At 47.9% G+C, this 13185-nt stretch overlaps 2 protein-coding genes across 2 annotated transcripts; one reads left to right on the top strand and one right to left on the bottom strand.

The window, feature by feature from the left end:
* Positions 1-140: 140 nt before the first annotated feature.
* Positions 141-6105, top strand: psma2b (proteasome 20S subunit alpha 2b). The gene is made up of 8 exons (XM_084459344.1): positions 141-202; positions 1055-1131; positions 1286-1418; positions 1660-1782; positions 3958-4039; positions 4165-4238; positions 4462-4519; positions 5724-6105. The coding sequence occupies exons 1-8, from the start codon at positions 162-164 to the stop codon at positions 5838-5840; spliced, it is 705 nt and encodes a 234-aa protein (XP_084315470.1). The 5' UTR covers positions 141-161; the 3' UTR covers positions 5841-6105.
* Positions 6106-7075: 970 nt separating this feature from the next.
* On the bottom strand, positions 7076-10769 carry ntaq1 (N-terminal glutamine amidase 1; the record flags this gene model as incomplete). Its single annotated transcript, XM_084459329.1, has 6 exons — positions 10678-10769; positions 10457-10556; positions 10297-10347; positions 9659-9807; positions 9129-9253; positions 7076-7179 (listed from the first exon to the last, which is right to left on the bottom strand). The coding sequence occupies exons 1-6, from the start codon at positions 10755-10757 to the stop codon at positions 7076-7078; spliced, it is 609 nt and encodes a 202-aa protein (XP_084315455.1). The 5' UTR covers positions 10758-10769.
* Positions 10770-13185: the final 2416 nt, after the last annotated feature.

Below are 13185 nucleotides of genomic sequence, written 5' to 3'. Positions count from 1 at the left end.
TAAAAAAATATATTCTTATTATAATCTATTCATAATTTCTGGACCACGTGTCAGGAGAGCATCCGTTCACGCTGGTATTGATTTCCGCCGCCGCGGTCCGTCCCAGTAAAGCTTCCCCCCGGTCCGTCCCAGTAAATCTTCCCCCCGGACACACATCCACAATGGCAGAACGAGGATACAGCTTCTCTCTCACCACATTCAGGTGCAGTAAAACAATAACAAAGGGCTTTAAGAAAATTAGACATACTTCGATATAGCTTATCTAATAGTGTACTTTGAGTACCACTTCTTAAAGCTTTTAGTTATTCTGTCCCCGTGGAGAGCGGTTGATAGTAGCTAGCTCAACCAGAGATGCAGTGTCACGCCGGTGGCTAACGCTAACCAGCTAGCCTAGCTATGCTAACGAGTAGCATGGTCTGAGCTAACCATGTTGGATATGAGTAGGGACTTTTGACTATCTAGGGCTACATACGTTTACTTAGCTCACTACATAGCAAAGCTGACTACTGGTGGATTCGAGGTTGTGTCCTACTACATGCTAGCGAGTTAGCTACATGCTACTACTAGCTAGCACGCTCAGCTAGTTAACACACTGGTCATCGAGACCGGTTGGATATCATTCAATCAAAGCTTTTTATTTATTTCATATTTATTATCACCTCTCAGCTAGTGTGTATTCAGTTCTGTCAGACTTCACGTGACCCAAAGCTAGCTAATTGAGCCAGGTAGCAAGCTATAATAGCTAACCTCAATGTAATGTATTGCTTTATAAATGTTCTTAGCCGGTAGACAAACATACTCCTGGAGCTTGCTCGATCGCCTTGTTGAGAGGGGTCAGGGAAGAATTTTTACAGCTCACTTATCTGGCCCCCGGGTGATTACTGTTTTTTTGCTTCCCTCTGGAATATGTAGAGAGTGGGTCGTATGCCCACCTCCCTTGTTCTCTGTAAAGCGCATTGTGTTGCCTCTGGGTATGAAATGCGCTATACAAATAAAGCTTTGATTGATTGATTGATTGATTGATTGAACCCTCTCTCTCTGTCCCGCCCTGCAGCCCCTCAGGGAAGCTGGTCCAGATCGAGTATGCTCTGGCCGCGGTAGCAGCGGGAGCCCCGTCGGTGGGAATCAAAGGTAGACCAGACTGAAAAAAACATTTTTATTAATCCACGGGGGAATCATTTGCATAACTTTGGCCATCTTCCAGGCACTTATGTTCTCCCAGAATTCCCTGGGTCTGATCAGAGATGGCGGATTTCTGATGAGCAGATTATTTTTCTCCGTGCAGCTTCCAACGGCGTCGTCTTGGCAACGGAGAAGAAACAGAAGTCTATCCTGTATGATGAGCAGAGCGTTCACAAGGTGGAGCCCATCACCAAACACATCGGCATGGTGTACAGCGGCATGGGACCAGACTACAGGTGACAAGGGATGGAAGGAGGGATGAGAGGGATGGAGGGATGAGAGGTGATGGAGGAGTGAATGGAATGGAAACTGTCTCTCTCCACATGACAACCTCAACGTAAAGGGATAATTTGCAACAATTCCTTTGTCCTCCTAACTCTACCAATTCGCTCCCCCCTCTCTCCCTCCCTCTCTCCTCCCTCCCTCTCTCCTCTCCCCCTCCACCCCACTCTCCCTCCCTCTCCTCCCTCTCTCCAGAGTGTTGGTGAGGAGAGCCAGGAAGCTGGCCCAGCAGTACTTCCTGGTGTACCAGGAGCCAATCCCCACAGCCCAGCTGGTCCAGAGGGTCGCCTCCGTCATGCAGGAGTACACACAGTCAGGGTAGGACACACACACACACACAGTCAGGGTAGGACACACACACACACACAGTCAGGGTAGGACACACACACACAGTCAGGGTAGGACACACACACACAGTCAGGGTAGGACATACACACACACACACACACACACACACAAAGTCAGGGTTTGACATACACACACAAACACACATACAGTCAGGGTAGGACATACACACACACACACAGGGTAGGACACACACACAGGGTAAGACACGCACGCGTACAGTCAGAACACAAACCGTCAGGGTAGGTTCACATAAATACACACACACACGTGCCCTCGCGTGTTGCTGTGTGTGTTGACTGTGCCCTAGCGTGTTGCCGTGTTGACTGTGCCCTAGCATGTTGCTGTGTGTGCTGTGTGTTGACTGTGCCCTAGCATGTTGCTGTGTGTGTTGTGTGCCCCTTAGCGTGTTGCTGTGTGTGTTGACTGTGCCCTAGCATGTTGCTGTGTGTGCTGTGTGTTGACTGTGCCCTAGCATGTTGCTGTGTGTGTTGTGTGCCCCTTAGCGTGTTGCTGTATGTTGACTGTGCCCTAGCGTGTTGCTCTGTGTTGACTGCCCTAGCGTGTTGCTGTGTGTGTTGACTGTGCCCTAGCATGTTGCTCTGTGTTGACTGCCCTAGCGTGTTGCTGTATGTTGACTGTGCCCTAGCGTGTTGCTGTATGTTGACTGTGCCCTAGCGTGTTGCTCTGTGTTGACTGCCCTAGCGTGTTGCTGTTTGTTTACTGTGCCCTAGCGTGTTGCTGTGACCTAGCGTATTGTTGTGTGTGTTGTGTGACCTAGTGTGTTGTGTGTGACCTAGCATGTTGTTGTGTGTGTTGACTGTGCCCTAGCGTGTTGCTGTGTGTTGATTGTGCCCTAGCGTGTTTCTGTGTGTTGATTGTGCCCTAGCGTGTTGCTGTGTGTTGATTGTGCCCTAGCGTGTTTCTGTGTGTTGAGTGTGCTCTAGCGTGTTGCTGTGTGTGTTGACTGTGCCCTAGCGTGTTGTTGTGTGTGTTGACTGTGCCCTAGTGTGTTGCTGTGTGTTGATTGTGCCCTAGTGTGTTTCTGTGTGTTGACTGTGCTCTAGCGCAGGGGTTCTCAAACTTTTTGTTTATGCGGACCACTATTTATTATCAAGGATCACCTCATATGCAAACCGTAAAAATAAGAACATATATATACGTTGTGTTAAAACACAGATATTTTTATAGTTAATTATGGACAATCAAAAGTAAATTGTAGCCAACTCATCACTGCATATCATCACCATATATTGACCTGCGTGTGTGTGTGCCGCACGCACAGCAAGTCCAGTGGAAACAAATCATCTCATCACTCACCTAATGAGATGGATGATGTTGCTTCGCAGACGTCAACATCTGGATGTCAGGTTCCAGCGATGACGGCTTCAATCTGAGATCTGGTTCAATGTTAAATCTGTTCCGATATTTTGTCTTCAACAAATCTTCAATCTTCAACAATCTTTTTTCCACGGACCACCTGCAGTACCCTCGCGGACCAGTTTGAGAACCGCTGCTCTAGCGTGTTGCTAGCGCGTTGCTGTGTTGACTGTGCCCTAGCGTGTTGCTAGTGTGTTGCTGTGTTGACTGTGCCCTAGCGTGTTGCTGTGTTGACTGTGCCCTAGCGTGTTGCTAGCGTGTTGCTGTGTTGACTGTGCCCTAGCGTGTTGCAAGCGTGTTGCTGTGTTGACTGTGCTCTAGCGTGTTGCAAGCGTGTTGCTGTGTTGACTGTGCTCTAGCGTGTTGCTAGCGTGTTGACTGTGCTCTAGCGTGTTGCTAGCGTGTTGACTGTGCCCTAGCGTGTTGCTAGCATGTTGACTGTGCTCTAGCGTGTTGCTAGCGTGTTGACTGTGCCCTAGCGTGTTGCTAGCATGTTGACTGTGCTCTAGCGTGTTGCTAGCGTGTTGTTAGCGTGTTGACTGTGCCCTAGCGTGTTGCTAGCGTGTTGCTGTGTTGACTGCTCTAGCGTGTTGACTGTGCCCTAGCGTGTTGCTAGCATGTTGCTAGCGTGTTGACTGTGCCCTAGCGTGTTGCTAGCGTGTTGACTGTGCTCTAGCGTGTTGCTAGCGTGTTGACTGTGCCCTAGCGTGTTGCTAGCGTGTTGCTAGCGTGTTGACTGTGCTCTAGCGTGTTGCTCTGTGTTAACAGGGGCGTTCGGCCGTTCGGAGTGTCGCTGCTGATCGCCGGCTGGGACGAGGACAGACCCCACCTGTTCCAGTCGGACCCCTCTGTAAGACTACACTACCCAGCATCCTCCTCTCCCCCTCATAGTTTCGCTACTGCATCATTAGAGCTAACAATGGCGGATGTTTGTAGTCCAGTCTGAGTCTTGACGATGTTGCCGTTTCCACACAGGGGGCCTACTTTGCCTGGAAGGCGACGGCCATGGGCAAGAACTACGTCAACGGAAAAACCTTCCTGGAGAAGAGGTAGAGTCACGCTGTCTAATCTGATGAATCTACATCAATATATCTCTAGTCTTATCCTCACACAATAGCTAGGCCTGTAGATGTAATATACTGCTACTTGTTATCTGCTTGTCGTAGGGCCACTTCTCTAGAGCAGTCACTGTCCTCGAGTGTGACAGGACGTGAGCTTGTGAGACGCTGAGATCCAGCTTCCACACCTGACGGTGCTGCTCTGTTCTCCCAGGTACAACGAGGATCTGGAGCTGGAGGACGCCATCCACACGGCCATCCTGACTCTGAAGGTGGGTCTGCTCTCTGACCCTGACCGCTCTCTGACCCCGACAGCTCTCTAACCCCGACAGCTCTCTGACCCTGACCGCTCTCTAACCCTGACAGCTCTCTGACCCTGACAGCTCTCTAACCCTGACCGCTCTCTAACCCTGACAGCTCTCTAACCCTGACAGCTCTCTGACCCCGACAGCTCTCTAACCCTCTCTGACCCCGACAGCTCTCTAACCCTGACAGCTCTCTGACCCTCTCTGACCCTGACAGCTCTCTAACCCTGACAGCTCTCTAACCCTGACCGCTCTCTAACCCTGACCGCTCTCTAACCCTGACCGCTCTCTGACCCTGACCGCTCTCTAACCCTGACAGCTCTCTAACCCTGACCGCTCTCTAACCCTGACCGCTCTCTAACCCTGACAGCTCTCTAACCCTGACAGCTCTCTAACCCTCTCTAACCCTGACCGCTCTCTAACCCTGACAGCTCTCTAACCCTCTCTAACCCTGACAGCTCTCTAACCCTCTCTAACCCTGACAGCTCTCTAACCCTGACCGCTCTCTGACCCTGACAGCTCTCTAACCCTGACCGCTCTCTAACCCTGACAGCTCTCTAACCCTGACAGCTCTCTAACCCTGACAGCTCTCTAACCCTGACAGCTCAGTCCCACTGACTCTGGTTGTGGTGCGTCCCGGTTACCGTACGCCACCCGGAGTTGACCGGCCGTCTAGACGATGGTTGTGTTTCCCCTGGACGCGCTGCGGCACGTTCCAGAAGCGTCCCAGACCGGCTCTCCTCAGAGCTCCGGTAGAGACAGACACCAGGTCTGTTTTTGACAGATCCCGCATCTGGGACTCATCAAATGGTAGTAGAAGAAATGTGTAGTTAGGCCCCGCCCCCTGACGGCCTGGCAGAATATCAAACCAAACACTCGATCCTGAAACCGTGTGGTTGGAACGCCACGCAAACGGAGTCAGTGGAGTTGAGGCGTAACCCAACGCCATCCACACCGCTATCCTGACTCATGGTTGGACGGCGGCTTCCTGCTCCTAGCAGCCTGATTGGTGGAGCAGAGGACCTGCGTGGTCGGGGTGTGATTCCCATCGGAACCACATGTACTGAAAACACCTGCTGTCTTGGACAAAGTTGCTTTAGATACGAGCGTCTAGGAAGAGCATATCACCAGGTCTCATGAATGTGTGTGTGTGTGTGTGTGTGTGTTCCAGGAGAGCTTCGAGGGTCAGATGACAGAGGACAACATCGAGGTGGGGATCTGTAATGAGGCTGGCTTCCGTAGGCTGTCCCCCACCGAGGTCAAGGACTACCTGGCAGCCATCGCCTGAAGCCACCACGTCATCGTCTGAGACCACCACGGCGTCGTCTGAGACCACCACGGCATCGTCTGAGACCACCACGGCGTCGTCTGGCGCATCTGAAACCTCCATGTTTCTGTCTGTCCCATCTGATCGTCTTTTTTTAGTTTTTGCAACAAAAAACTTGAATTTGTATTTTTCTCATAAAAAAAAACTGCATTTTTCTTTTGTATTCCTCGTCCCATAACCCCCTCCCCCCAAGTTGAGTTGCACTCAATAAATACCTGAACGTGAACGCTGTTTTCTTACTGAAGTTACTGTACTTTACTTGTGCTTAACTGTCACAGTCCAGGTAAACATTCCCATACACAAACTCACACAGATATACACAAACTCACACAGATATACACAAACTCACACAGATATACACACACTCACACAGATATACACAAACTCACACAGATATACACAAACTCACACAAACTCACACAGATATACACAAACTCACACAAACTCACACAGATATACACAAACTCACACAGATATACATTCATTGCCTGAACTTAACTGACATTGGTGTGGTACAAAAGCTCTACAACACCAAATGCTTGATTTTAAAACTTCAGATGGTGAATATCAGTATTTCATTTGTAAAGCTTAACTACCTGCAGACAGTTTGAGACGCGTGGCTCGTCTGACTGACCTGTCTTCTTAAATACCCAATCCTCATGAACTGACCCGTCTTCTTAAATACCCAATCCTCATGAACTGACCTGTCATCTTAAATACCCAATCCTCATGAACTGACCCGTCATCTTAAATACCCAATCCTCATGAACTGACCTGTCATCTTAAATACCCAATCCTCATGAACTGACCCGTCATCTTAAATACCCAATCCTCATGAACTGACCTGTCATCTTAAATACCCAATCCTCATGAACTGACCCGTCTTCTTAAGTACTTAAGTTAGGTGCCTTCAGACGCCTGAATGTCACAAACACAACTTTTAAGTGAGTGGACAGGTGATCAGTCTTTTAAGTGAGTGGACGGGTGATCAGTCTTTTAAGTGAGTGGACGGGTGATCAGTCTTTTAAGTGAGTGGACGGGTGATCAGTCTTTTAAGTGAGTGGACGGGTGATCAGTCTTTTAAGTGAGTGGACGGGTGATCAGTCTTTTAAGTGAGTGGACGGGTGATCAGTCTTTTAAGTGAGTGGACGGGTGATCAGCCAAGCCAAGCCCAGGTGACCCCCAGCCTGTCCTAGTCATCGTTCTGTGAAGTGTTGAAGGAACTCGGAGAGAGAGAAGACGCGTCCCCAGCCGATGCCGGGGTCCATGCTGATGTAGTCGTCCAGGTTCATCTTGGAATCTGGAGATGAGAAAGAGAAACATCAGTGACATTGTGAGACCCCCCCCCCAGAGAGACAGGAGGTACGGTAGGTACGGTACGAGATGGGTAGATCTGGAACACGGGTTGACTGAGGTGATACCACTCCAACAAGTAGACAGCTGAAGTGAGCCTGTATTCTTAAAGGGGTAGTGTGCTATTTTGAACATTTAGCCATATTTACCAAACATGTAAAAACGTTCAGATTGCGATCCATTTCCCAGGAGAGCATCCTGAGACTGGTCAGACTACACCCTGCACTTCCCGTCTCAGAAAAACATTTGATCATAGTTTTTCCAACGCATGTACGTATGCCTCATTGACTTCCATTGTAGCTCAGTGAAAGCCTACATAAAAACTGCAGCTAGCTCAATACTGGAATGATCAGTGAAATTGCAGTGCCTCAATGCAATCAATACTGTTTACCATGGTGCTTTGAGATTCATCACAAACTGTAGAAGTTGTACTCATCATTGCACCTTGTATGATCGGGTTGGATGGTCTGCATTGTCTACTCGTAGACTTATTCATTGGTACATCATTATTTATAAGGCAATTCTTGATCTTGTTCCTTCTTACCTCTGTGCCTACATTTTACAAAAAAGTACTGGGAAATACTCAGAGATCACAGGACTTCTTGCTTCTGTCTGTTCCCAAAGTCAGAACAGAAAAGGGGAAAATGGCTTTTAGTTATTCGGCTCCTTCTGCCTGGAACATGCTACAAAATGATCTCAAACTTGAGGAGTAGGTCTCAATCGATGTTTTTAAATCCACTATGAAGGTTTTAGAGGTTGATTTAACAGTATGTTCATGTTTTTAACTAGCGTATTGCCATATAGACAAATCACCAAGTCACATGTGTAAACTGTATTGCTGTTGCATCTCTGTGTTTTCTGTTGTATTTTCCGTCTGTAACTCTGTGTTTGGATTGCACTGCTGCCCGTCTTGGCCAGGTCTCTCTTGAAAAATAGATTTTTAATCTCAATGGGACCTTTCCTGGTTAAATAAAGGCTTAATAAAAAATAATGGTCTCTGTTTCAGGTTCATGGTGGACAGACCACAAATAGGGCTAAATGTCCAAAATAGCACACTACCCCTACCCCACACTACTATGAACCTTGAGATCAGACCCTCATATATAATGATCCCAGCCCAAGTGTAAAATTGGGATAAAACAATCAGCCCTAACTTTGACAGAGTTTCCTAAAGATATCCTAGAAGATATATATATATCCTAAAGATATCCTAGAAGATATATATATTTCCTAAAGATATCCTAGAAGATATATATATATCCTAAAGATATCCTAGAAGATATATATATCCTAAAGATATCCTAGAAGATATATATATATCCTAAAGATATCCTAGAAGATATATATATCCTAAAGATATCCTAGAAGATATATATATCCTAAAGATATCCTAGAAGATATATATTTCCTAAAGATATCCTAGAAGATATATATATCCTAAAGATATCCTAGAAGATATATATATCCTAAAGATATCCTAGAAGATATATATATCCTAAAGATATCCTAGAAGATATATATTTCCTAAAGATATCCTAGAAGATATATATATCCTAAAGATATCCTAGAAGATATATATATCCTAAAGATATCCTAGAAGATATATATATCCTAAAGATATCCTAGAAGATATATATATATCCTAAAGATATCCTAGAAGATATATATATCCTCAAGATATCCCAGAAGATATATATATCCTAAAGATATCCTAGAAGATATATATATCCTAAAGATATCCTAGAAGATATATATATCCTAAAGATATCCTAGAAGATATATAAATCCTAAAGATATCCTAGAAGATATATATATCCTAAAGATATCCTAGAAGGCTTCCTGGTTGATGTGAACCCGTTCTCTCTTCAGCGGAGCGTGCAGGTCTGAGGAGAGTACCTGGGGTTTCGATGCAGGGGTAGGGGGGCGGGGGCATCTGCCAGCCCCCATCTGCGTCCCTCATGTGTGACCTATCAGACGCAAAGTTCCTCAGGTATATGTCGGCAGTGACCGCCCGCAACTTCCTGGAACAAAGGTGATGTCAGGAGTCAAGCAGCCAATCATACAGTATAACAGCTGGGCGTTCCTTCAGGAAGGGACGAAGAGGATTCTCCCTCTTAAGCACCTCTTGTATTTTTAGTTGCAAGTCTTGCACTTTGCCTTCAGCACTAGATCATGCTCTTAGTCACTTGTTTAGAAAGGAGATGCACTTGTGAGTTCTGGTGAGTAATAGTACACTGACTTCCTACATTAAATGAAATTATAAGTCCCTTTGGATAAAAGCGTCAGCTAAATGACTGTAATGTAATGAAGAGCTGCTGGATTGAGCAAGTCAGAGCAGAAGTATCCATATTCATTTCTGAGATGATTATATAATCAATTAAAGAGACAATTCACTCAAAATCCCAGACTGACACCCAGTCCCGTACCTCCAGAAGGCGGGTTTGAGGCTGAGGTCGGAGCGGAAGGCCTGGGCCTCGTACAGCGCCAGGGGGCAGGGGAAGGGCAGCACGGTGTCCAGGTCGTAGACGAAGCTCCCCCCCTGCTGGCTCTGGTGCAGCAGGATCACATGGTAGTCCTGGACAACAAGGGGAAAAAACAGTTCCACATCTACACTCGGTGATAAAACACACAAGATAGTCCATTTAAAGAGCCAGTCTGTGGCCTTTAGACCAACCTGGGCCTCTCAACCCTCCGCCAAGCAACAAGTTATGTTATGAGCTTAGCACACGCCCTTAACCGTGATGTGTTATATGTTATGTATGTTATGAGCTTAGCACACGCCCTTAACCGTGATGTGTTATATGTTATGAGCTTAGCACACGCCCTTAACCGTGATGTGTTATATGTTATGAGCTTAGCACACGCCCTTAACCGTGATGTGTTATATGTTATGAGCTTAGCACACGCCCTTAACCGTGATGTGTTATATGTTATGAGCTTAGCACACGCCCTTAACCGTGATGTGTTATATGTTATGTATGTTATGAGCTTAGCACACGCCCTTAACCGTGATGTTATATGTTATGTAGGTAAAGCTGAATACCCCACCACCATGGTTACGTACCCAGACCACAGGCCGGTCTACAGGACCCGACCGCTGCCTCCAGAGAGGGATCTAGGGGGAGGAGAGACGGTGTGTTCACCTATCCAGTCATGATAGATCAGACATCAGCTCAAGGAAACGAGGGAAGAAGGAAAGCAGGGAGGAAGGACATGTCTCTCACCCTTCTCCTCTCGTTGGAGATGAAGACAGCGGACACCTCGTCCAGAGGGGTCAGTCCCTGGGTCTTGACCTGTTCGCACAGTTTCCAAACATTCTCCTCACTGGGAAAAACACAATGAGCGCGATTTTATTGTTTAGGAAACACATCTAGCACATAGGATACAATGTAGGAAAGGTAGCTACGCTATGGATATGTCATTGAGAGAACATGCATAACATTACCAGTAACAGCTCGTATACACGCAGTCATCCCTGGGCGGAGTGATGTTGGCATATTGTGATGCAGTGTCTGTCTTGTGCATGACTAGTGCGCCTAACTAAGTATTATGAACAATAAACACATAACAACGAAGAATAGCGAATATCTTCCTTCACTATGCACGCATTGCTTTGGTGTTACATTCTAAAGGGTCCGACGGACACTGGATCATTACGCAGTATTCCGCCAGTAGAGGGAGACATTGGATAGATAAACACGATGGCTAGCAAGACTCTTTATCTTTATAAAGACTCTTTATAAAAAGACCTGTACCTGTCCTGTCTCTCGAAGGCTGGTCGAGCTGGCGGCCTGGTTTTCCCCAAGTTGAGATCAGATACTAATGAAAATGGCCAGGATGAGAATCTGTGGAGAGTTAACCAGCGTTCACCCGCTTGATCCAGTGTAGCTACTGCAGTCCTAAAGATAGCCTACCTCAGATCCTGTGCCTACTTCCCTCTCTAAGGATCCTGAGTAGGAGCCTGTGTGCTCGTCGCTGAATCATCGCTGAAGTATAAACTGTTCATCTGCTGCCAGAGTAACCCGTATGTTCCAGAGTAACCCGTATGTTCCAGAGTTCCAGAGTAACCCGTATGTTCCAGAGTAACCCGTATGTTCCAGAGTAACCCGTATGTTCCAGAGTGACCCGTATGTTCCCCGCATGCGCAGGGCGGGATTAGAACCCCGGGTCTCGCGCTTCGTAGGCGCGCGCGCTGACAGTCATGCCAATAATAGAGATGGTGAGCGCTCCTCACCCAGCTACCCTCAACCCCCACTCAGCTGCCCTCAACCCTCACCCAGCTGCCCTCAACCCTCACCCAGCTACCCTCAACCCTCACCCAGCTACCCTCAACCCTCACTCAGCTACCCTCAACCCTCACCCAGCTACCCTCAACCCTCACCCAGCTACCCTCAACCCTCAGCTACCCTCAACCCTCACCCAGCTACCCTCAACCCTCACTCAGCTACCCTCAACCCTCACCCAGCTACCCTCAACCCTCACTCAGCTTCCCTCAACCCTCACCCAGCTACCCTCAACCCTCACTCAGCTACCCTCAACCCTCACTCAGCTACCCTCAACCCTCACTCAGCTACCCTCAACCCTCACCCAGCTACCCTCAACCCTCACTCAGCTACCCTCAACCCTCACCCAGCTACCCTCAACCCTCACTCAGCTTCCCTCAACCCTCACCCAGCTACCCTCAACCCTCACTCAGCTATCCTCAACCCTCACTCAGCTACCCTCACCCAGCTACCCTCAACCCCCACCCAGCTACCCTCACCCAGCTGCCCTCAACCCTCACTCAGCTACCCTCAACCCTCACCCAGCTGCCCTCAACCCTCACTCGGCTACACGAATGAGAATCAGTAACTGCCAGACTTCACCACAGCTAGTCAGTCACTCACCACAGACCGGATATGAGTCAGTCTTCACCGCGGTCGCAGCTTCCATCCACGCGGGGCCCAACTGCCCTGTACCCAGGGGTCAGGGATGAGTCAGCACATCCTGGATGTTTTCCCCAGAGGAGCTGATCAATGCCGCCTCGTCAATACCGGTCCTGATTAGAGGGAGGTCTGACAGGGGACGTTCAGCTGGAGTGATGGTCAGGTGACCTCCGGCCGGCGCCTGGCTGTTTCCCGTGTCTGGCCAGTGTATTGTTTGTAGTCTGGCTGTTTTATGGCAGCCTGTCAGTGGGAAAGCATTGTGGCTGCTGCTGCCCAGCCCAGGCGGGGGGGAGGGGTGGTAGCAGGCGGGGGGGAGGGGTGGTACCAGGCCGGGGGGGAGGGGTGGTACCAGTGTTGTGTTGTGTTGTGTTGTGTTGTGTTGTGTTGTGTTGTGTTGTGTTGTATTAACCTAGTGAGCTGTGTTGTGTTGTGTTGTGTTAACCTAGTGAGCTGTGTTGTGTTGTGTTGTGTTGTGTTGTGTTGTGTTGTGTTGTGTTGTGTTGTGTTGTATTAACCTAGTGAGCTGTGTTGTGTTGTGTTGTATTAACCTAGTGAGCTGTGTTGTGTTGTATTAACCTAGTGAGCTGTGTTGTGTTGTGTTGTGTTGTATTAACCTAGTGAGCTGTGTTGTGTTGTGTTGTATTAACCTAGTGAGCTGTGTTGTGTTGTGTTGTATTAACCTAGTGAGCTGTGTTGTGTTGTGTTGTATTAACCTAGTGAGCTGTGTTGTGTTGTATTAACCTAGTGAGTTGTGTTGTGTTGTGTTGTATTAACCTAGTGAGCTGTGTTGTGTTGTATTAACCTAGTGAGTTGTGTTGTGTTGTGTTGTATTAACCTAGTGAGTTGTGTTGTGTTGTGTTGTGTTGTGTTGTGTTGTATTAACCTAGTGAGCTGTGTTGAGAGTGGAGGAACTGTGTGAATCCTGGAGACAGTGTGAATGGAGAGACCAGCGAGAGGTATCTACCAGTCAAGGTAGTGGTAGACACAACACACACACCCCCCCACACACACACACACAACACAGGCAC

The sequence above is a fragment of the Borostomias antarcticus genome, assembly GCF_949987555.1.
Source record: "Borostomias antarcticus genome assembly, chromosome: 27".
NCBI classification, from domain to species: domain Eukaryota; kingdom Metazoa; phylum Chordata; class Actinopteri; order Stomiiformes; family Stomiidae; genus Borostomias; species Borostomias antarcticus.
Note: the sequence above shows the minus strand (reverse complement) of the source record. Positions and strands in the feature narration are given on the sequence as shown.

Bases quoted from the DNA above. Each gene is read 5' to 3' on its own strand.
- psma2b (XM_084459344.1), top strand. From the start codon at position 162: ATGGCAGAACGAGGATACAGCTTCTCTCTCACCACATTCAG. The intron at 203-1,054 runs GTGCAGTAAAAC...CCCGCCCTGCAG, and splicing joins TTCTCTCTCACCACATTCAG to CCCCTCAGGGAAGCTGGTCC. The intron at 4,040-4,164 runs GTAAGACTACAC...GTTTCCACACAG, and splicing joins TGTTCCAGTCGGACCCCTCT to GGGGCCTACTTTGCCTGGAA.